The sequence below is a fragment of the Podarcis pityusensis genome (assembly GCF_964106645.2).
Source record: "Podarcis pityusensis genome assembly, chromosome: 12".
Classification (NCBI taxonomy): domain Eukaryota; kingdom Metazoa; phylum Chordata; class Lepidosauria; order Squamata; family Lacertidae; genus Podarcis; species Podarcis pityusensis.
Genome location: NC_138037.1, coordinates 7,131,901 through 7,155,177, shown reverse-complemented (window position 1 = coordinate 7,155,177; position 23,277 = coordinate 7,131,901). Strand labels below are relative to the sequence as shown.

Below are 23,277 nucleotides of genomic sequence, written 5' to 3'. Positions count from 1 at the left end.
CCGCCGCGGGGATTCGAACCGCCGACCTTTCAATCGGCAAGTCCTAGGTGCTGAGGCTTTAACCCACAGCGCCACCCGCGTTCCCTAAAGGTAAGGGACCAACTGCTTAATGTGCCTTTTAATTTCAAAGCGGTGCAGCGTGCTTCAAAATTTCCAACCGTCCTCAGAAATGTTTTAATCTCCCCATTTCCCTCTGCGTGTGGCGCTCCACTTCTGACGGTTGGAACACGCCAAGGTCGCTTTTATCCACAACTTCAAAAGGGAAAGCAGCTCCTAATTGCTTCCTCTGCTGACATCAACCGGTGTCCCTGTTTCACAAGCTCAAACAAGAGAAGCGACAGGAGTGTTGTACATACAGATATCTGGAAGAACAAACCATTGAACGCATCCAGGCCTTGCTTTCTTTTTCAGAGTGACGGGAGGTGCAGGGCCAAGAGGGAAACAGATCAAACGCACGAAGGGCTTTGGACCAATTCATTCAGGATCTCATAAAGGAAAACTGGGGAGCGACGGTAGTTTAGTGGCAAAACACATGCTTTGTGTGGGAATGTTCAGGAAGGCAGGAGAGGGTATATTGTTTATTAATATCCTTCCTAACTTGCGCTAGCAAGTTCTATAGATCTACAGATCTTTCAGGACCCTGAAGAGTTGCAAGAGGACTTAGGAAAGAGGCAGGACTTACCAGCCCGATGCTGTACAAATCACAGGTCACAAGTAATTACAAAAAGGTCATTTATTCTTTGACTTTTAATTGTCCGTTAGTTTATATACATATGTACACCCATGCAAAAAAAATGACTTCGACAGCGACGAAAGATCAGTCTTTTTATAATACAGTGCAAAAACATCTCCAGAAAAATTGTACCTCTTTTTCCACACGCAAAAAAAGTATGAAGAATCTCTTTGGTTTGAAAATAAAAAAGGGATGGGAGCTTGCTTAAAATCCTAACCTGCCTGTTAATTGTACAAATCAAAATGTGGCATTAGCTGGCTGTTACTAAAACAAAACTCAAGTGTGAAATGAGGAAGCAGGAATGGGCATCGTTTACTAAAGAAGCACAAAACCATCCTATATGTGTCCTTTTCAAAATACATTCTTAACTCTGCCCCTTTTCAGCATGGTTTTAATCAATTTGTTGGATTGAGTTGTATACAATACCCAATGAAATTAATGGGCACGGCCAACTTAGTTCCATTCAATTCAATGGATCTACTTTGAGTAAAACTTGGTTGGATATAATCCCGTTACATAAACGAGATACTGTAATGGCACTGCAGTTAACACAGGGAAATTGTTCTAAACACTGCTGTAAAGAGTCAGCGTTCAGTAACGTGATCTACTCAACATCTGGGTTTTGCTGCTTCAGACCGTAGGTTGTGGGGCTCACAGGATAAAACATTTCATTAAGCAAAAGAAACCATCTTATCAAGTTGTTAGGAGAAGGGTTCTACTCTAGCCTTCTCCCTTACACGCTGGTTTTCCATGAGCAGGGAATTTATTTAGCATTGGGGGAATTTCCACCCTGAAAGCCCCCACCCATAGACAAACTCAGGGACAGACCACCTCAGTGAGACCTAGGCTCATAGAATCAAAGAACTGTAGAGCTGGAAGGGGTCTCGAGGGTCATCTAGTCCAACCCTGGGCAATGCAGGAATCTTTTCCCCCAGTGTGGGTTTCGAACCCACAACCCTGAGATTCTCATGCTGTCTCATTAATTTCCCCAATCAGCCTAGCACATGCCCTTTTTATTTTATTTTTAAAAAACTCAAAATATGTGAAATCAGCATATCAAACTTGCACTTCTCCTTTGTAAATGACACAGTATCAAAATAATGGTGGCCGTTATGGTCAAGAGGATGGGGCTGTGGGTTTCCGCCTGGCAATCCTTGGCTCGCCTTGAGGTTGGTTTGGGCAGCCTGTTAAAGGTAAAGGTAAAGGGACCCCTGACCCTTAGGTCCACTTGTGACCGACTCTGGGGTTGTGGCGCTCATCTCGCTTTATTGGCCGAGGGAGCCGACGTACAGCTTCCGGGTCATGTAGCCAGCATGACTAAGCCGCTTCTGGCGAACCAGAGCAGTGCACGGAAACACCGTTTACCTTCCCGCCGGAGCGGTACCTATTTATCTACTTGCACTCTGATATGCTTTCGAACTGCTAGGTTGGCAGGAGCAGGGACTGAGCAACGGGAGCTCACCCCGTTGTGGGGATTCGAACCGCCGACCTTCTGATCAGCAAGTCCTAGGCTCTGTGGTTTAACCCACAGCGCCACGCGCGTCCCGGGCAGCCTGTTACCCCATCTGTAAAACCAGGAGGCACTAAGCACACTGGGCTAAGAGGTTGCAGGGAAAAGCAAGACCATAAAGCACTTGCATTGTGTATGTGGCTTCCCTGCAGGTTGCAGATCACCAAAATGAAAGTGGCTGACCAACAGCAGTGCCAGCTTTGAACCAGCCAAGGGGGCCCAGGTGGAAGCACAGAACTAGCTGCGCAGTTGGTTACCCACATTGCACAAACTTCTGCCCTGCATTTGACCCTCTGGATTCCCCTATGTCCTGTGGAAATCTGTACAGGGATTGGCACTGCTGCTCAGCCTCATCAAAAACCTGAACGCCAAATATGTCGGCTTGAAAAGAAATCTTGCTGATTTCATGCGACGTTTCTGTGCATGACGTAATTACACAATTGGAGAAGGAAGCATGCGCGTGTGTGAATGCCCCACAGGTGAAAAGAAAAAAGCGCGTTCCTAAAAAGAAGAGAAGTGCACTTTCTGGCATACTAGTTTTCTATGCTGAAGGGAGTTTGTGCGTTGGTTCATTCAAAAACGCCATCCCCACCCAATCGCTGTACCAAGAGATTTTTCTGACTCTTTGGATAATCTCTAAGCTTGCTGAGGGTCACAGGCTAAGTTTTGAAGACCTTTCCTTTTAAGAAAAAAAAAATGAAAACACAGATGGAGCGCATTCCACTGATATGCTGAAATTAGAAGGGGAACAAGATGTATTTGGGATAGCTGGCAGAGGAGAGGCAATGGTTTTGGTAGTGAAGGGGAAGCAGGAGATGATGTGAGTTGCTTTTGTGACTTGAGGTGGGTGTCAGCTATTAAACACACAATGAAGTCTCAGTGTGAGCTACCAGCAGATTTTAGAGAATTATTAGTTTCTTCAGCTCGCACCTCAAGCTGTCTGCAGACTAAGAAAGTTAATTCTCTTCATCCTTTCCCCACCACTCTCATAGTCAAGAGAAAATACAAAATCCTGAGTAGGGGGATGAGTCCTGCAGGACATGCAGTAAGGATGAATGTGAGAATGGTTTGAAGTCCAACAAATTACTCTAACCCCAAACTACCACAAGTAAGAGAGTGTCCTGGAAAACATCTTAATCCGTCACCGAGAAAAACTGCATCAAAACTTTACACGACAAACTTTGTTCCAAAAGTTATCAAAAAGGGTTCACAAATGGTGTAAACGCTGGCATATTTCTACACGTTAAATACCGGACTGTACAGTGCAGCAGAGGCTGAGAGGAGCACAGGTTCTAGTTACTACTTTCAAAAGTGCATGCTCTTAAATTAAACTCTGTTCACAAATCTTAAATACATCCAATGAGCTGCAATAAGAGTATCAGGAGAGAGAGAACCTGCTCTAGTCTCAGTTAAAGGGCAATAGCTTCCATTAATATAAATCATATATTCTTACAAAAGTTAATAAATGTGCCTGAATTGTATCAGGGCGGACCATGAAAGGGAGATTCAAAGTTCCTTCGGGAAATTTTCTGCACACGGAAAGCTGCATTAGGGAGGCTATTGGGAGCCCCTGCCATAGAGCAAGTTGCTTTTTCTTTTTTAAAGGTGTGGGCTGCAAGACAGGAAGGCAGAGAAGCTGGAACTGGAGTCCAGGCTTGTTTCCCTTCTCTATAGACTTGTCAGAAGACTATCTCTCTCTCTTTTTAGTCTCATTTCCTCAGCCCACACGACTAGAAACATTTTCGTTTATTTAAGTGAAAGCTAGAACTCTTTAAGAATCACAACAGATGCACCAGTTGCCAGAAGCCACCCTAAACCAGTGCTGTTGCTGGCAGACAACTTGCACCCTGGTCGCTATTTAAAAGCTGTCCAGTTCAGCTGAAATGTTTTTATCTGCATGGGGAGCAAATGCGGGGGGCTCATTTGTGCTGCCTGATCCCCATCAGTGAGACAATGCCTAGTACTGATATCTCCCACTTGTCTGTTCTGCCAACGGACCTCTTTTTTTTACCCTGTTCTACCTTCAGTGCCTTTGTACAAACAACACACAGGCCAGGAAGAAAAAGTGCTGAATAGGATGTGCAAGGAACGTCCGCCTGGATGATTTGCAAAGGAACATCGACACCGCTGATGGGGGGTGCATGTTGGGACTGGTAGGGCAGAAGTCAGGGAGCCCAACAGCAGGTGGCGCCAGAGCCAATGACAGGCAGAACCAATCAACTCTATTTTTGCCCCTATCCTCCTTCCTGCCGAGTTACACAAGAGCAACACTGAGATGGAGGAGGAGGAAGCTGACAGACAGAGCCAGTTTCTGGACAGCTTGCGAGCAAGAAAGCAGGCAGGTGGGGCCTGGCTGAGAGCACACCTGGGCTGGTGGGGCACTGCCTATTTGCCCCAATGGACCACCTTCTACTGATAAACCTCCTATTCAGCTCTTTAGCCTTTTCCTCCTGTTACCTCTAATACATACAAAGCATTTGCCCAACAAGTCGTTCATTACTATTAATCTAAATGCATGCAAACGGCATCTATAATCTGCATTCGAGATTATATCAGTTGCTACTCCCCTAGCGTAGTCACAATAAGCTGCCTACCATTTAAAGCCATCTTTGCCATAAAAAAGCCACGAACCATTCTATTAGCTCTACCTGTGTCTTAAACTTGTAGGAGTCAAAAGCCTGGCCTTTGTGGTGCCATGTGGGTATTTGACTGACTGGAACGTATTTAGGGGGGGGTTTCAGCGTGAAAGCAACAATCACCATCCCTGTATGGCTTGCCTTCTCCAGTGGGGCATGGACTGATGTTCTGGGGTTGTCTAGAGCTCTCCTGCTCTCTGCTTGCAGGACACTACAGATCAGATTATTTGTTTTATGGTTGCTGGAAACTGCAGCCTATCTTTCTCCCGGAATCCCAGAACAGGAAGGACCTATCAGGCCCTCGGCTCTGCTTCACTCCGGCAAGGGCATCCAGATCATTCTCTAGATTATGTGCGTTGATCTGAAAAGGACTGGTGCTCAAAGGACCCTGCCTTGAGTTGAACACAGTATATGCCTGTTCCCTTGAGCTTCTATAAACCCACAACTGTGGGCTAAAACCCATTCTTCTGGGAAAGGCTGGGTGACAAAAAAAAACCCTCGCCATTTTACACAAGCTGGTTTTGACCAGCGTTAAACACCCCCTTTCCCAAACCAAACATTTTTTTAAAAAACAACAACCCGCAGCTGGTATTCCACGATCGTTTTCATACTCCAAAGTCTGGCTGTTTCTCCACAACTTGCCGTGTCAGTATCTGATGGGAAGAAAGGGAAGCCACTCCTATGTGGAAAAGTATCTGCCAGATGTTCCTTAACCCATACAGGTAGATGTTGCATAGACAGATTGTGACGAAAAGTACAAAGACCTTTATCTTCCTGGCTGAACTGTAGAACAGGTAAAGGCAGCACTGGAAAAGGAAGAAAACCAGAGAGAAGTTTAGCAAAGTTTAGCAACCAGGCTATGAAAGGAAGGGACATAGCTTCATATGCGAGAGTTCCTAGGTCCAATTTCTGGTTTCTCCAGATAACGCCCAGGGTGCAGGTTCGATCCCCATTTGGGACAGCTGCGTATTCCTGCATTGCAGGGGGGTTGGACTAGTCTAGGGGTGGCCAGCTCCCAAGAGACTGCGATCTACTCACAGTTAAAAACTGGCAGTGGGCTAACCGCTTTTGGGGGGTTCAGGTCAAAGTTGTTGAGCTTTTCTTAGGGAGGGGGAAAGCCCTCTACCTGTTGGACATGCCTGGACTAGACAATCCTTAGGGTCCCTTACGACTCTATATTCTATAAAGGTAAAGAGACCCCTGACCATTCGGTCCAGTAGTGACCGACTCTGGGGTTGCGGCGCCCATCTCGTTCTATAGGCTGAGGGAGCCGGCGTTTGTCTGCAGACAGCTTCCGGGTCATGTGGCCAGCATGACTAAGCCGCTTCTGGCGAACCAGAGCAGCGCACAGAAATGCCATTTACCTTCCCGCCGGAGTGGTACCTATTTATCTACTTGCACTTTGATGTGCTTTTGAACTGCTAGGTTGGTAGGAGCAGGGACTGAGCAACGGGAGCTCACCCCGTCGTGGGGATTCAAACGGCGGACTTCTGATCGGCAAGTCCTAGGCTCTGTGGTTTAATCCACAGCTCCACCCGCGTCCCCTGCCCCCCGCAAGACTGCAAATCATGTCACGTCTGATTTTCGTGGGAAGAAAACAGATAATATACTTACCAACAAAAAGCAGGCTACAAAGGGAAGGAGAAATGCTATCACATTTCCAATTCCTTTGCGGTCTTCCTGTTGGAAGATGACATTTGAAGGTCAAATTAACTCAGTCGGTGCAAATAAGTCCACAAAGTTATTAGACCATAGGAGGAAAAAATACTCTCTTGCCTGCCAATCTATATCTGTGTTAAGTCATGTGCATCTAAAAGGAGGGGGCACAAAGCATTTGGAAAGCCTCCCTGACTGTGTGCAAGCCTGAATGAATTTGTTTCAAGAAGGTACACAGTGGTCTTTATTTTATTACTTCAGCACTCAAAACAACAGAATCAGGAAGGAACTGAACTGGTATTTAACTTACAATTAAGACTGTGTACACAGTGAGTCATGCCACTGAAGAAACAAATGTAAACCAAAGTACTCATCTAGTTCAAAATTATTCCACAGCATTTAAATAAAAAAGGAGTTTGTAAAACAATATATTTTTATAGCTCTGAACAAACAACAGCCCCATTTAGTGGGAAATGGTGTTTGCACTCACATCAAACCCATCAAAGATGTCAAGAGCTCTTCTGAGATAGATCAGTTCATCTATTTTGAACGGAGTCTGGTTTAATTGGTTCACATTTGACCAGCTTTCAACTTGCACAGAACTTTGCAATATCTAAGTTACTCTTGCTCTGTTAAAAAGACGGAGTGGGGGCCCCCACTGGGCAAAATATGTAAAATAAGCCTAGATATTTATTTAACTCTCTTACTGGTTTCATTACTGTCTTGGACATTGATTCCACAGATGCTTCCCAGTCGAAATTTATCAGTGGCCAATTTGCAGGTATTAAGTTATTATTTTAATCTGTATGCCGCTCTCCCACATAAATGTGCCCAAAGTGGCTAATGACACAAAAGCAAAAATTGCAAATCAACGCATCATTACAATTAAGGTCTAAATGCCCGATAATGTCATATAATAATCCAAATAAACAATTCATGTTGAAAATATGGATATTATAACATTTTAAATTTATAATAAAGTAAACTATCAGAAAACTGATATTGGTGGGTTAAAATATATAAAGCAGAGTCAAATATGATAAGTGCTTCTGCTGCAATCAGATACTAACGAAAGTATAAACAGCAGCCAATGCCAAACAGCATGAGAAACAAATAAAGTGCTTACATTTTCTTTTCATAGAGGCTTAACATGCGCACAGTTCCTAGCAGGTTCATTGTGTACTAGAAAGTCTCAAAAATTGAAGTTGCTAACCTTGACATCTGATCTTAAGTAATTATATTTACAGTCACATGGCTGTTGTATAAGCAACTAATGTTCCCTTAACAAAGATCACCACATTAACCCAGCAAGATTAAATTACATTGTGTTGTTGATGATTATTATGATGATGATTATAGCCCACCCATCTGGCTGGGTTTCCCCAGCTACTCTGGGTGGCTTCCAGCAGAATATAAAAAATTATCATGTCAAACATGACTGCGGAAATCAACCCCGCTTGTGGGTTTCCATTAAGATATATATCTTGGCCGCTGTGAAAACAGGATACTGCACTAGATGAGCCACCGGCCTGATCTCGCAGGGGTCTGGACAGGTACCAAAGAAATTCCTACCTCCACCCTCCTCGTCCCCACGTCATCTCCCCAGTTACCTGAAATGAATACTCTGCAAGGTGGACGCCTCGGATGAGATTCAATGCTCCACACATAATGTTGAGAACAAGAGATAAGATTCCCAAAGCAGACACAGGTTGCATTCTGTGAGCAGGAGCTTCAGGCCAGTTCAAAGAAGGAAGGGAATGAGAAAGAGAGAGTGAGAATGGTGAGCACTGCTATGTCATTTACAGCCGTTTCTCATGTTTCTTACCTACCCTGGTGTCTGAATTAGTTCCACACAACATCATTTGCAAAGCACTTACAGTGGTGCCTCGCAAGACGAAATTAATTCGTTCCGCGAGTTTTTTCGTCTTGCGGTTTTTTTCGTCTTGCGAAGCACGATGTCGGAAAAGTTTTGGAAAAGCTTCAAAAATCACCAAAGTCTTCAAAAACCTCAAAAAAGGCTACCACACCGCGTGCTATGAGTTGCTCCTCGAAGTCAAGTCGCAACTGTATTAACTGTTTTAAGAAAAAGGAAACAAACTTGCAAGACGTTTCCGTCTTGCGAAGCAAGCCCATAGGGAAAATCGTCTTGCGAAGCAACTCAAAAATACAGCCAAAAATACAAGAACAAATAAGAGCTTGCAAAGGCATCCTATTCACTTCTGTAATAGGCCACAGAGAAGTTAGGCTGGCCTCAACTAGAGCCAGGGCTTTTTCGGCTGTGGCTCCGATCTGGTGGAACACTCTGTCACAAGAGACCAGGGCCCTGCGGGACTTGACATCTTTCCGCAGGGCCTGCAAGACAGAGCTGTTCCACCAGGCCTTTGGCCAGGGCACAGCCTGACTCCCTCCCTCGGCAATCTTCGCGGAGCTCTGGCCCAATAGTTGCCAGTGGCTTGAATTAATTAATTTTATAACGAATGATTTTAGACTGTTGTTTATGCTGTACTTTTGTACTGTTTTATTGTTGTTAGCCGCCCTGAGCCCGGCTTCGGCTGGGGAGGGCGGGATATAAATAAAATTTATTATTATTATTATTATTAAAAAACCAAAAACCCTTTCGTTTTGCGAGCTTTCCTCTTGCGAGGCACTCGTCTTGCGAGGTACCGCTGTATTCCTCTTGGGAGGAATCCTCTTGGGAGATCAAGATCTGGGTAACAATACTGATCTACCCAACAGGGTTATTTAACAAAACAAGTCACGTGAACCACTTTTAGTGTGCTTAAAGTTTCACGTAAAGTTCTGATAGTACTATAAAGTAAAGGGACCCCTGACCATTAGGTCCAGTCGTGACGGACTCTGGGGTTGCGGCGCTCATCTCGCTTTATTGGTCGAGGGAACCGGCATACAGCTTCCGGGTCATGTGATTAAGCCGCTTCTGGTGAACCAGAGCAGCGCACGGAAATGCCGTTTACCTTCCCGCCGGAGCAGTACCTATTTATCTACTTGCACTTTGACGTGCTTTTGAACTGCTAGGTTGGCAGGAGCTGGGACCGAGCAACAGGAGCTTGCGGGGATTCGAACCGCCGACCTTCTGATCGGCAAGTCCTAGACTCTGTGGTTTAACCCACAGCGCCACCCACGTCCCGATAGTACTATAGCATCCAAATAATATGCCACAACTATTACAGAAGTGAATAGGATGCCTTTGCAAGCTCTTATTTGTTCTTGTATTTTTGGCTGTGACTATGGCCTATCAGCTGGAACTATTAGTGAACTGCAGTAAAGTTAATTAGCAAGTAAAAGTATCCAACCAGCTCCTGAGTATGGCTGACAAAGAATCCACCTTTGTGGACTGTGACTCACCAGATTCCGTGTGGAGCTCCGTGTGGCCGTTCACAATCCCATTCCTCAGCTCCGCATCTTCCAACTTCACAAGTGCAGGAGGCCGTAAGAGGAGCTCTTCCTGGATCTTTTCCAAGTTGAACTTCGTCTGTGCGCAGTTTGTGTAATTGAAACGGCCTTTGACTTTTTGAATGACATTGTCTGCATCAGAGAAGCAAGAAAAGAAATCACTGAAAGTAGGAAAATTGCCATGGGACTGGCTGGATGCAGAGGAGTGGCAGGAAGCACACGTGGGGAACTGCCCCCCCCCCCCAAGAGAAGAAGGCTCAGAGCAAGGGAAGAGGTGGTGGGATGAAGATGGGAGAGAGAGAGAAGAGGAAGCAGACTGGGAATAGGAGGCATCAGAAGCTGAAGAGGTAACAGGGTTTCGTGAGCAGGGGGAGTCTGTGGTAGAAAGCAGCCCAGAATCAGAGACAGAAGCGGAGGCTGGAGTGGAGTGGGCAAGAGGCAAAAATCAGGCAGGCTGCTGAAAAAGCCGGGGGGGGGTTCCCCCTCCTGTTGCGACCAGCTCTCCTCCCCGCTGGTCTCTCAGAACCAGAAGAGGTGTGAAGAGGGCAGAGCAAAAGGCAAGATGACAAAGTCTCAGATTGCTTGGGAAGGACACAAGCAATCGGTGGGAACGGTGGGAAGGCAGGACTTTCTGTCCTCACAACTGCCTCATTGGGGCAAGGTCTACCAGAAAGGGTTGCTGTGCTCACTAGGCCTGGCCTGCTGAGCTGTTTTGTTTCTTTGGATAAAGAGTTAACTTCACTGACGCCACGTGAGTCACGCCTGACCTGCTCCTGACAAAATGCATGCAAATATGCTCCCTTGGTGAAACATATGCAGCCAGTGAAACTAAACTTTTCCAAGTGCCAGATTTGTACAGAATTGGCATTGGGCACAGAATAGATGCAGCCTGGTCAAATGTGCCACAGCTTCCATGGAATAAGTACTGGCTGCTTGCAAGAGAAAACAATAAGGAATGTACCTTCCCAGGGGCTGGCCAGGGTGGGGGGAGAAGGAGAAGCACTGACTGCTTGATACTACCATAGGGCTACTGGAAGTACACAAGTACATCCATCAGAAATCACTGGGAGAGGGTCTTGTTTGCCTGGTGGCAATGACCTACTTCCACCATTAGAGGCAGTAGGCCTCTGAATACCAGTTCCTAGGAAACACAAGTGGGGAGAAAGGGCTGTTGCACTGAGGTCCTGCTTGCAGGTCTCCCACGGGCGTTTGGTTAACCACTGTGAGAACAAGATGCCAGACTAGGTGGGCCACTGATCCAGCAGGGAACTTCTTATGTTATTATGCAGAGGAGAAGGACACACAAGGAGTTTCTACAAAATTAAGAACTGCTGCTTTCAGCTGAACAAGCAGCTTATCTGAAGCAAATGGTCCTCATCCATAACCTAACTTGGATGGGCTTAAGTCCTTGAATACTCCAGCACCACATATGTGGGCAAAATGTTCAATGCCTTCTACTTCTTTTACCATCAGCAGTCTCCAAGGGCAACCCCAAATAAGTATCACAAATAGATTATTTCACTGTTTGGGCAGGATGGTTATCGCTATGCTTCCTCTCTGGCAGATACCATCAATTGAGGTTAGGGCCATTAAGATATATCAGCTAGTATAAGGCAGAATGTTAGCCGGGCTTCTTGATTTATTTGAAATGCGATGCTTGCTACTGATTCCTGAAGAGGAGGAGGAGGAGGAGGAAGAAGAGAGACAAGGCAAGCATGGTACGCACCAAATTCTAGAAAAGCATACGGTCTGGAAGCCAGGCCCACACTGGTGGCATCATAGGTAGTGGCAAACTCCCACTGGAGCTCTTCCAGAAAGCAGAAAGCCATGGCAGCTGGGAAACTGCTGGTGCAAATCCCCATGCAGGCCACGTCTCCAGAAGAATGAAAGCTGAGAAGAAGAAAAACCCAGGATTCACTACAAGCACCAGACACAAACTTAACTAAGGGACCAGAGCAGCAAAAAACAAACAAACACCCAATAGCTGTAGTCACAGCTCTGCACCTAGAATCCCAGCAATGTAGGAGATGGGTTTGTTTGCTGTTCAAGCACAGAACTGCATCCCTTGCCTGAAACAGACAGACTGTGAGCCTTACACTTCCACTGATTTTAAAGAATATCTCTCAATATGCAGGGGGTAGGCTGCTGCCCAGAGTTGTAAAAACACTACCCTTTGCTGAGCTTGCTGCTATCAGAGACCACAGCTATGGATGAGTGCTTAACTTGCATGTTATCAGGAAGTAACCTTGGACAAAGCAGAAAGAGGTTACAGAGAGGCTTGGCCAGACGCCCTACTTGACTTTAGCACCCCTCAATTTTTGGAATAGGAAAAATCTAATATGCTCTACGAGTCTTACATGTCATCTAAGAGGCATCAACTGTGGCATGTTCATCCACTTTAAAAAAAAACCTGTTTGTTTATTCAGGCTTTCCCTAATGGCTCTAGGTTGTTGTTTTGTTTTGTTTTTCAGATTGTGACACTATGCATCTCTTAAATTTTAGCTGGGATTTTATTACCATACCTTTTCTTATAACTGTAGATATATATTTTAATGAAGCAAAGTACAAATTGTGTAAACACATAAATAAAATGTTACTATCAAGGGAACACACATGAAGCTACCCATAAAGGCAATTTCAGGGAAAACCTACATTTCTGCCAAGCTGAAACATGACTTACTGTATACTGAGGTCACGTTCTTTGGCTGTCCCACGCTCTGGATACTGTGTCAGAATGGATGACAAGGTCTTGAGCCTCTTCCTGCATTCCAAGAAGTCCTGGTCTAGGTGGAAGTCCGTGGAGGCAGAGAGTGGAAGTCCATCCCTCACCCGAACCACGCAGGCAAAGAGGATCATGGACATCCTCCACAGGAGAACTCATGGGGGCAACCTGGAAATAAGTATTTCGTTTACTCAATGTATTCATTTGCTCCTCTTTGAGCAAAACCTCCCACCGAGGCTAATACGGTTTAAAATGAAGAGTTACAATACATACATACACACACACAATATATATAGCAGCATAAAACAGCAGCAGCAATGTGTTGCTGTTTTTCCCCAAGCCTGACTAAAAGTGGAACTGTCTCTCTCAGGAGGTTGTGAACTCTTTTTCCTTGGAGGTTTTTAAGCAGAGGTTGGATGGCCATCTGTCATGGATGCTTTAGCTGAGATTCCTGCTTTGCAGGGGGTTGGACTAGATGACCCTTGGGTCCCTTCCAACTCTACAATTCTATGATTCTACGGAAAGCAATGCAGAGCTCCACACTAGAGAACCACGCATGGCTCCTTGGACTATAAGAGTAACACTAGATAAAATAACTAATGTATTTTTGAACACCACGCAGCAGCGAAAAGACATCACCAAGCTGTGGAGAGCATTCCAGAGTCGGTGTAACACAACTGAAAAGGGGGGTTTTAAGTAAGCAGAGGGATTCAGTGAAGGACCCGTGAATATATTCTATTTAGTTACTTTTACACATCAAATTTAAGAAAATATATCGAAAAGGAAAGAAAGTTCAGCGACAATAAGCGTGGTGCGCTCACACTGAAAAATAAAAAAATGTGAATATCTTTATCACCAGGGAAGTTCAGGAAGAAGTGTCTTTTCTGAAAGTGCAACAGGGGTGGGTTTGATTTTGTTTTTAAATTCAAGTAGGCTGTCATTCCAATTGAGAATAATATTCTGTTGGGAGCCGCCCAGAGTGGCTGGAACAACCCAGTCAGATGGGTGGCATACAAATAATAAAAGTATTATTTACTATTATTATCAGCATCAGCATCATCAGCATCAGAACTATCTACTCCTCTCTGCAAGTGCCCTAAGGCTAAAGAACACAAGCAGCACTATCAGTGGGTTGGGTTTCTCATATTTTGTAATAAAAAAAAAGGAAAAGAAAAAGAAACCACATTACTTAACCACACATCACAGTCTATAGAACAGAAGCATAACTGTCTAATCTTAAATAATCCACCACGTTGCACAAGACTTCAGCCAGGTTCCAAAGGATAATTCCAACTATGAACTTGCCTCAATGAATCTCAGTTGTCTGCAGCGCTGTATTGAACAGGTTGAACAGGCCGTTCCTAACAACTTAACATGTTAATGTTCTGTTTAGAGCTTGATAAGCTCTTTAATCCTGCAGACATTGAAAAGCTCTTTAATCCCAGCAGGTTCATATATATCCAGTTCTAAATGGGCACCGAATGCATTGTTATGAATACCAGGGCATACAGGTAGCACTAAACTAACTCATTGCTTGCCCGCCCTTTCCTTCCAAACATCAGCAGTTCTGCAGCAACAGGATCCCTCCTCAAACTGGATTTCTACACACACTTTATCCAGAACAAGCTGAGCTACACCTTAAACCAATACATTTTTCCCCCATTTTAAGCCACTCTTTCCCCACCTACAGTTCAAAACTATCTAAATACCCTTTCCATAGCTTTGCCTTGATACTGTAAACCAACCCATGAGCTACTGAAAGTAATGGGGCCCTTTATATACCCAGCTGTCCTTTTTCAAAAACAAATTGTCATTGTTTTTTGTGTTGAGTGTATCTGGTAATTTGCGGACCTGATAGGTATCGAAAGCCATTTGCACATAACAAAATAAGTATTTTATCAAAGTAATTGTTGAACTGAAATACAATTAAGAAGTTTATCTTAGCGTTTGGAAATGTACATTCAGGTGTGTTTTTTCCTTTAAATTTTGGGGGGGCCCCCAAGAGAGTGGGGCCCTAAGCTGTAGCTTGTTTAGCATAAATCCGGCACTGCATTTGCTACACGTGCAGAGTGTGTGTGTGAGGGATTTATTCATGCAATTTGTTTCACAACCTTCACCCAGGGCCGGATTTAGGTTTGAGGAGGCCCTACAGAGCCTAGGACTTGCCGATCAGAAGGTCAGCAGTTCGAATCCCCGCAACAGGGTGAGCTCCCGTTGCTGGGTCCCTGCTTCTGCCAACCTAGCAGTACAAAAGCACACCAGTGCAAGTAGATAAATAGGTACCGCTCTGGCAGGAAGGTAAACGGCGTTTCCATGTGCTGCTCTGGTTCGCCAGAAGCGGCTTAGTCATGCTGGCCACATGACCCGGAAGCTGTACGCCGGCTCCGTCAGCCAGTAAAGCAAGATGTGCGCTGCAACCCCAGAGTGGGTCACGACTGGACCTATTGGTCAGGGGTCCCTTTACCTTTACGCTACTGAAGGTAATGGGACCCTTTCTAAGTGATATTTTAGGGAGCAGGCTAGCAGGCAGGGCCCATGGCTTACATCATAGGAGCCTACACAACACAAACACTGCTGCTGTATGTAGGTTTTATTTTATTTGTTTTTCATCTTATATTTTGGAAATGTACATCCAGGTTATTTTTCCTTTAAATTTGTTTTTTTTTGGGGGGGGCAAGAGAATGGGGCCCTAAGCTATAGCTTGTTCAGCATAAATCCGGCACTGCATTTGCTACACGTGCAGAGAGTGTGTGTGTGTGTGAGGGACTTATTCATGCAATTTGTTTCAGGCCTTTCACCCCCAGAGTGGCGCACGCGGCCCCTCCTTTCTCCCATTCAGCCTCACAACAGCCCCGCGAGGTAGGCTTCGCGGGGACAGAGCGCCACCCGGAGACCTCTGTGGCCCAGAATTGCGCCCATTCCCCCTTCGGTCCCAGCCAGGTCCCTCTCTCTCTCTCTCTCCTCCGCTCGCCGCGCCCCCTTCCGACGGTCACCCCCGCTGCGTGACCAACGCGCTTCCTTCAGCCAACGGCCCCATTCCCCGAGGCCTCCCTCCCCTGACCCTCTCGGGGCTCCCGCCTCACCTCGCCCTCTCCCCTCGGGGCCTCGCCGTCACAGCGGCCGCGCAGGCAGCGGAGGAAGCGGCGTCCACCACAACAAACGCGCCCGGCCCGTCCATTTCCGGCTACAGAGATGGAGGTGGCCGGAGCGGATCGCCATAGAGGCGCCGGCGGGAGAGCGTCGCGCGGCGGCCGCCTCCCGTTGCAAAGTCCCGCGTGCCCTAAGAGGTAGAAGCCGAATGCGCAACCTGCACTTCCGGTTGTGAGTCGAGGACACCTCCACCCGCATAGGATTATAATAAGACACACAAAGACGTTGTTTTAGGTTAATGGGCGAAATTAGGCCACAACTTTTATTGGTTACAGCATGTGAGTTGTATTGGTTTAGGCCGCGGCAGCGGCCGCCTCCCTTTGCAAGTCCCGCGTGCCCTAAGAGGTAGAAGCCAAATGCGCAATCTGAACTTCCGGTTGCGAAACGGAGGGGCGCCTCCGTGAGAAGAGTCCCTGCGTAGACAGAGGAACGGCGCCTCTCCAGTTGTAGTCCAACATGTGGACTACAACTCCCATCAGCCTTGGCTGTTGGCCGTACTTGTTGGGGCTGAAGTGTCATCGAATCATAACACTGTAAGGTTGGGAGGCATCCCGAGGGTCATCTAGGCAAACTCCGGCCCTCCAGATGTTTGGGACTACAATTCCCATCATCCCTGACCACTGGTCCTGTTAGCTAGGGATGATGGGAATTGTAGTCCCAAACATCTGGAGGGCCGGAGTTTGCCTATGCCTGATCTACCCCAACCCCTTGATGCTCCAACTCTTGGCAATCTCTCTGATGGAAAACGGCATAATGCGGCGCCGTTACGAAAGGCTGCTAGCTATTTTGTGGCATTTGGGTTGGACCTCATAAAGGCCATGCGCCGCTGAGGATTTTGTCATCGTCCTCCCTGTCCCGCGCATTTGTTTTCTATGGGCAAATGAAGGAAAGGCCAGGGCTGTAAGCAAGGCTGCGCATTTTGGACAGCGCCCAAGAAATGAAAAAGCCAGGATCAAAGGGGAACGGGCCAAGACCATTGCAAGGGTTCAGATACTCTCATCCCGTCCAATATTTCTCTGATGAAAACTGGGACATCCTAAGGAAAACTGGGACATTGCGGGATCAAATCAAAAACCGGGATGGCTTCTCTAGGGTCACCATAATTCCTGGAGCTGATCTCTGCTCCTCCCAGTATTTCCCAGTGGTCACCATGGACACCTGGTGGTACTGGAAAGGAGGAACAATCCAGGGCCTGGGAGTGAAGATCCACCTGGGGAGCGCTCCAGAGAAGCAACCACCCACCCATCTTAACTGCAACACAGAATAAATAAATAGCATACTTGAAACCACATTTCCTAAATATCATCATGTCAGGGTAGCAATATTAACTAGGGTTTCACATACTGTGGTTGAAAGACTTGCTGCAAGAGTCAGGCTTCTTATGGAATAAGGACAAAGTGAAAACAAAGGTATCAAACCCTCAACATTGCTCAAATTTTGTTATATTGTGTGATCAGGTGCAGAAATCTACTAAAATTGTTGGGGAGTCATGGAATCAAATGGCTTTGTATAATTCTGTGGGTTAAACACAAAATGAAACGTGAAACATTCTAGTGGAGAGATGCCAAAAATTAAGACTTCTCTGGTTGTCCCGTGTTTGTGAAGTGCCCCGTGTATAAGGATGTTCATAGCAGATTTCTGGTCTAAACGTCTGTCAAAATTAGGGCACTAAACGGGGTATTTGGAGTTAGATCTTGCCCTTAAAAAACAAACCCATTGCCTCTGTCTTTTTTACGTTGAGCAGCTGCAAAGCAGTACTGTCAAGCTGGCAGGGCTGATGGGAGTTGATGTCCAAAACATCTGGAGGGTACCAGGTCAGTGAAGTCTGAAGTGATGCAATGCCACATACTGTATACTTCTTAAGCCAGCTGCTGCCTTTTTTATCTCTATAAAACAAAGCAGTGATTAAAGGGGAAAGGCAATGACCTTGGTTGCCTAAGCCTTTGAGAGTCTCCTGTAGCGCAGTTAACACATATAAAAGCATTCACTGGGAACAGTCTTTCTTTGTCTCTCTTTTTTCCTGGCTTGCAATACCATTTCTCTTGGCTTCCACCAAGTGTCACTCTCTATGACACTAATCCTCCTCCATCTGCAGTCAGAACAACAATAACAGTACTTAACATTTATTTAGCTTATCTGAAATGTTCAAAGTGCTTTTCATCCGTTATCTCTTAATGGATCTACCTACAGCAAAGTACTCAAGCTTGCTTTGCAAAACAGAAGGCCAATGCTTTTCCTTGCAGTGAGGCACTACACTGAGTTTTTTCCTTATAAGTGATTCCTTTTCTGCTTTACACATATGCAAAGAACTGGGCAGGAACATACTGTACAATAAGAGGGTTTAGAAGAAGAAATCCTTCTCCCAATCAGATCTTGGTTGAAATGCCCATGTTCTCTTCTTGAAGAGGTTTAGAGGAATACAGTGGTACCTCAGGTTAAGTACTTAATTCGTTCCAGAGGTCCATACTTAACCTGAAACTGTTCTTAACCTGAAGCACCACTTTAGCTAATGGGGCCTCCCGCTGCTGCCACGCAATTTCTGTTCTCATCCTGAAGCAAAGTTCTTAACCCAAGGTACTATTTCTGGATTAGTGGAATCTGTAACCTGAAGCGTATGTAACCCGAGGTACCACTGTATTAGTGAACTGCAGTAAAGTTAACTAGCAAGTAAAAGTATCCAACCAGCTCCTGAGTATGGCTGGCAAAGAATCCACCTTTGCACTATTTCTGGGTTAGCGGAGTCTGTAACCTGAAGCGTATGTAACCGGAGGTACCACTGTGCTCCACTCATGTTGGATGGTACAGCATGGGATAGTCCAGCTTCTAACAGTCATAAGATTTCTTTTAAATTATATGCAATTTTTACAGGCGTAGCCAATGTGGTGCCCTTCAGATGTTGTTTGATTCTAACTTCCATAATCCTTTACTATTGGTGATGCTGGCTGAGGTTGATGGGAGTTGTAGTTCAAGAATGTCTTGGGACAGCCGTGTTGGCTACCTGTTTTACAAGGTAGACTCACAAAATACTGCAAGCGTGTGTGTGTGTGTGTGTGTGCTAGTTGTGTTGATTCTATGAAACAATACCAGTCACAGTTCTATAGAGGCCTGTGATACTCATGAAAACATTGTCCAGTGTCCACACAACAGTAGAAGTTCCAGCAAGGTGAAATAATGTATTTCCTGATTGCAAAAAAAATACTTACAGTGGTGCCCCGCAAGACGAACGCCTCGCAAGACGGAAAACCCGCTAGACGAAAGGGTTTTCCGTTTTGGAGGCGCTTCACAAAACGAATTTCCCTATGGGCTTGCTTCGCAAGACGACAGCCCATAGGGAAATCTCCGGGACAGCGGGGAAGCGCAGCGCGTCTTCCCCACTGTCCTCGGACCTCCTCCCCCGCCCGGCATCGGAACGAAGCTCCGATGCCGGGCGGGGGGGGAACGCCTCCTCCCCCCGCCCGGCATCGGAACGAAGCTCCGATGCGGGGGGGGAGGAACGCCTCCTCCCCCCGCCCGGCATCGGAACGAAGCTCCGATGCCGGGGGGGGGAGGAACGCCTCCTCCCCCCGCCCGGCATCGGAACGAAGCTCCGATGCGGGGGGGGAGGAACGCCTCCTCCCCCCGCCCGGCATCGGAACGAAGCTCCGATGCCGGGGGGGGGGGGAGGAACGCCTCCTCCCGCCGCCCAGCTTCGGATGGCTTTCCTGAAGACTTGGGGTGGGAGGAGGGTTTTCCTTCCCACCGCCAACATTCAGAATGCTGTTCTGAATGTTGGCGGTGCGGAGGAAAAACCCTCCTCCCACGCAAGCCCCGGGAACAGAGGGAAAGCGCTGCGCACCTTCCCCTCTGTTCCCGTACCTGTCCTGAAGGCTTGCGGTGGGGAGAAAAGCCCTTCTCCGCACCGCCAGCCTGGCAAGCGGTTTGCCAAGGAACGCATTAATTGATTTTCAATGCATTCCTATGGGAAACCGTGCTTCGCAAGACGAAAAACTCGCAAGAAGAAAAAACTTGCGGAACCAATTAATTTCGTCTTGCGAGGCACCACTGTATTATGGTTTGAGTTGCAAGCCTTTCTTCCAAAAAGAGACACAATCTCGAATGAAGTCATCTGGCAGTGCCAGCATAACTGGAGGGCAATGATTTCTGCTGCTACTGCAGAAGCAGAATAAAAAATACGGGAAGGTCTTGGCCATTTGGGGTGCGTATTGGGGGCCAACTAGCTACAATGGGTTTGGGGCCCCCGGAATTCTGGCACCAGTCAGGCTGGATCCCCTGCAACAAATTGCAGAGTTGCACAGAAGGCCAGTAACCAAGTAGTGGCAGTGCAGTTTGTCAGAAAAAAGCACAATTTTCTGAAAAAGCCCTGCCACTTTACTTTCACCCTCCCTATTCGTCAGCAATGCACAACAGTCACCTGGTGTCTGGATTTGTACCAATGTAAATCCTTGAGATGAATGGTTTAGTTTCCGTTTCCACTGAGTTGCCATTTCCCCAGGCTATTAGTGTCCTTTTGAGATTACAAAACTCTCAAGAGATGGCAAGGAAATGTTTTAAGTCCTCTTCACCTTTTCAAGATATCTTTAAGACATGCCTGGAGGCTTTTTGCTCTGACCTGTCTGTTTCACAGCACTGAGCTTCATAATCAAATTAAGATAAGATGTGCTTCATATATACCGTAGTACAGTAGCTGTTTTAGTAAGCTAGTATTATATACTAACTGAAGTTTCTGAGATGTCTTCAAAGGCAATAGTACGTGCATTTTAAGGATGCCACGTCTTTACCTAGAAATGGCAGCCGCTCATTTAAAGCTGCAATCCTGTGCACAATTACTTGGGAATAACTCCCATTAACTTGCAGCTGGAATTCTGAGGGTGCATCTAAGATGGTTGCTCATTATGGGGTGGGAGCAGGTTTTTTGCAGTGTCCTGTATTTTTCATAAAATGTGTACCCCACTTAACTGGGGGACAACTCTCAAAGCAGTTTACAATGCTACACTGGAAAGCAGGGTAAGAACAAGAACATGAACTTTTTAACATTTCCAGGAACAGAGTTTTCGTGGCCCATCTTGGAATTTCATTCCAGAATGGAAAGATATAAAGCCAGCACTTTTTTTGCATTTAGCATTAATGCAGCAAAGGCGTAAAGCCATGGCCAGAGGTTTGCACCTAAGCCTTGCCCTTTATGTTGGGAGCAGGAGGGGGCACTTTGCACATGCTCAGAGGCACGCAGGCCACAGAATGCATTTTCCTCCAAAAATAAGGCTTTTGACCTGCGCAACCTCCACAACGTTCAGAGATAACTGACATTTCTAAAAAATCTTCCTGAAGGGAACTCTGCACACGCCCAGAAGCAATGACACAGAGGAAACAGTTTGCACGCATGTGTGAGAGGGAGAGAGGGCTGTAGGAAACAAAACATGCCAACCACTCTGGCGAACCTAATTTTAAGCATCTGGTTTCCTAAAGAAGACAGCATTTGAAAAACGAAATATAATTTTCAAAGCTATCCCCCCCCCTTGACGTATTTGCCACATCCCCAAAAAAGGCGGGAGGGGACAACCGCGAGACTAGACTTTTTATCGCGATATTACAACGTGGCCGCCGTCGCCGCCTGCTTATTTATTTATTTACTCCTCGCGCGCTCCCGCCAAGCTCTCTGCTAATAGGGAGAGCAAGGTGGGCGGGGGGCGGGGCTTGCCAAGCGTCACCTCGCGGGGCGCTGCTGCTACTGCGGCTGGGAGAGAAATAAAGCGGGCGCCAGCGATTGGAACCAGGAGGGAAAGGGGCGTGAACCTTTTGCAGCCGGCCAATGGGATTGCGAGAGGTGGGTTCGGGAGGAAGGCGCTCGCGCGGGCGCGCGGCCTAGAGGCGGAGTGGGCGGGGCCGCTCCGTTTCCTCAGAGAAGTCCGTTAATGGCGTCCGGCGGGTAGCAGGGCTGCTGCTGCTGCGTCTCCTTGTGGAGTCCCCCCCCCTTGGGTGGTGAGGGGAGGCGGGCGAAAGGGTCGGGCAAGGGGGGCGTTTTGGGGTGGGGAGCGGGAAAACAAAGAGCAGGTTCCCTCAACGCCAGCGCGGCCAGGTAAGAAACGCCGCCCTGACTCCCCGGCGAGGGGCGGTTGACTTCCCGGGTGCCTTTAATCTCCTCAGGGAATCTCCACACCACCCGCTTTTGCACAATGGCTTCCCGCCCCGCCCCATTTTTTAATTTTTTGCTATTTACTCCCCAGGCCTTATCTAGGCTAGTGTTGTCGGCTCTGGCTGGCAGCAGCTCCCCAAGGCCTCGGGTTATTGTTGTTTTGGTGGCAGGTGTGGGGAGCTGGTATGGTAAAGGCCTTGGGTTTCAGCCTACTGCCTGGTTGCTCTTTGCCTTGCTTTGGAAACGCCCCATGGTCCGTCCCCCCCCCCCTTGCAGGGAGCCCTCCTCTTCTCCGAGGATGACGGGCAGCCCAAAATATAAACATTTAGCGGAAACAGCTCCCCTTTGAAACGATAGGGACTCCTCTCCTCCCCCACTTGTACGTGGTTTTGTCCGTTTAATAAAAAATTATACGCTGCTTGAGGGCTGGAAGCAAAAGCAAAGTAAAACAGTAAGATCAAGGGGGTGGGGAAGGACAAACATACTTTAAAACATGCAGAAATGCTAAAACATAAGATTAAAATTTCTCGAGAAAGTCAAATTCTGAATGGTATTTATAGAGGAGGAAGCCTTTTGGGGCTTACAGTAATATATTTCCGTGTGATCTTGAAAGAGTACGGTATTTAGTCCTTGGAACAAATCGCATCCTCCTTAGGATTGAGCAATCTAAATTTTGCTACTGTGTAGAAATTAATTCAGCTCTCATGGAGTTCGTGGTATGCCAAGCAGTGAGGCATATGTCTCCTTCATATGCCCCAGAAATGTGCTGTCTGTTATTAAGAAATGTGCTGTGTGTTTTTAAGTATGTTAACTGTGAATCACCTTAAAATGCTTGTAGGAATAGGTTGTAAATATTGAAGGACTAGGAAGGGCCTCTGTCACATGCAGATTCCAAAGAGAGGAGAGCAGTATTTTTTATCATCCTCTTTCTAAGGTGATGCAAGGGAAATATAATTTGCCTTGCAAACTCCCTCCTCAAACAAAGTTGGGGGTGCAAGTGTTCGCTTTTCCTTTTAGCAGATGAGGAAAGCTAAAATAGTACATCTCCACTCATAAATTCCTTAAGGGGCTTGAGTGCTTGATACTCTGTTCCAAAAGCTGAATAAAGCTCATTGTTCTCTACCCTGGAATCCTTAGTGCTAGAATTAGCAGGCTCTTCTTTCTACTTCCTAACAGAATGTGGGAGCTTGTCTCCTCCCTTGTTCAATTTTTCATTAAAAATAGAAAATGTAATTTCCATGTGGCTCCTGCGAAATCTGCGGTACCCCTTATCATTGGCTGCTACGTCATGTGGGTGGAGGATTGTTTTCAAGCTACAATAAATAGCCT

At 46.5% G+C, this 23,277-nt stretch overlaps 1 protein-coding gene across 2 annotated transcripts; it reads right to left on the bottom strand.

Moving 5' to 3' along the window:
- Positions 1-718: 718 nt before the first annotated feature.
- Positions 719-15,886, bottom strand: SEC22C (SEC22 homolog C, vesicle trafficking protein). Of its 2 annotated transcripts, none has more exons than XM_080974266.1 (7): positions 15,752-15,886; positions 12,627-12,836; positions 11,673-11,836; positions 9,899-10,078; positions 8,146-8,264; positions 6,494-6,559; positions 719-5,685 (listed from the first exon to the last, which is right to left on the bottom strand). In XM_080974266.1, exons 2-7 carry the CDS (start codon positions 12,806-12,808, stop codon positions 5,485-5,487), a joined length of 912 nt encoding a protein of 303 aa, XP_080830392.1. In that variant the 5' UTR covers positions 12,809-12,836; positions 15,752-15,886; the 3' UTR covers positions 719-5,484. The 2 variants fall into 2 exon arrangements, with proteins under 2 accessions (XP_080830392.1, XP_080830393.1); XM_080974267.1 differs by lacking the exon at positions 15,752-15,886 and adding an exon at positions 13,974-14,565.
- Positions 15,887-23,277: the final 7,391 nt, after the last annotated feature.

Bases quoted from the DNA above. Each gene is read 5' to 3' on its own strand.
- SEC22C (XM_080974266.1), bottom strand. From the start codon at position 12,808: ATGTCCATGATCCTCTTTGCCTGCGTGGTTCGGGTGAGGGATGGACTT. The intron at 8,265-9,898 runs GTGAGTCACAGT...ACTGGCCTGAAG, and splicing joins GGAGCTCCACACGGAATCTG to CTCCTGCTCACAGAATGCAA. The intron at 5,686-6,493 runs GTAAGTATATTA...TTCCTTTTCCAG, and splicing joins TTGTAGCCTGCTTTTTGTTG to TGCTGCCTTTACCTGTTCTA.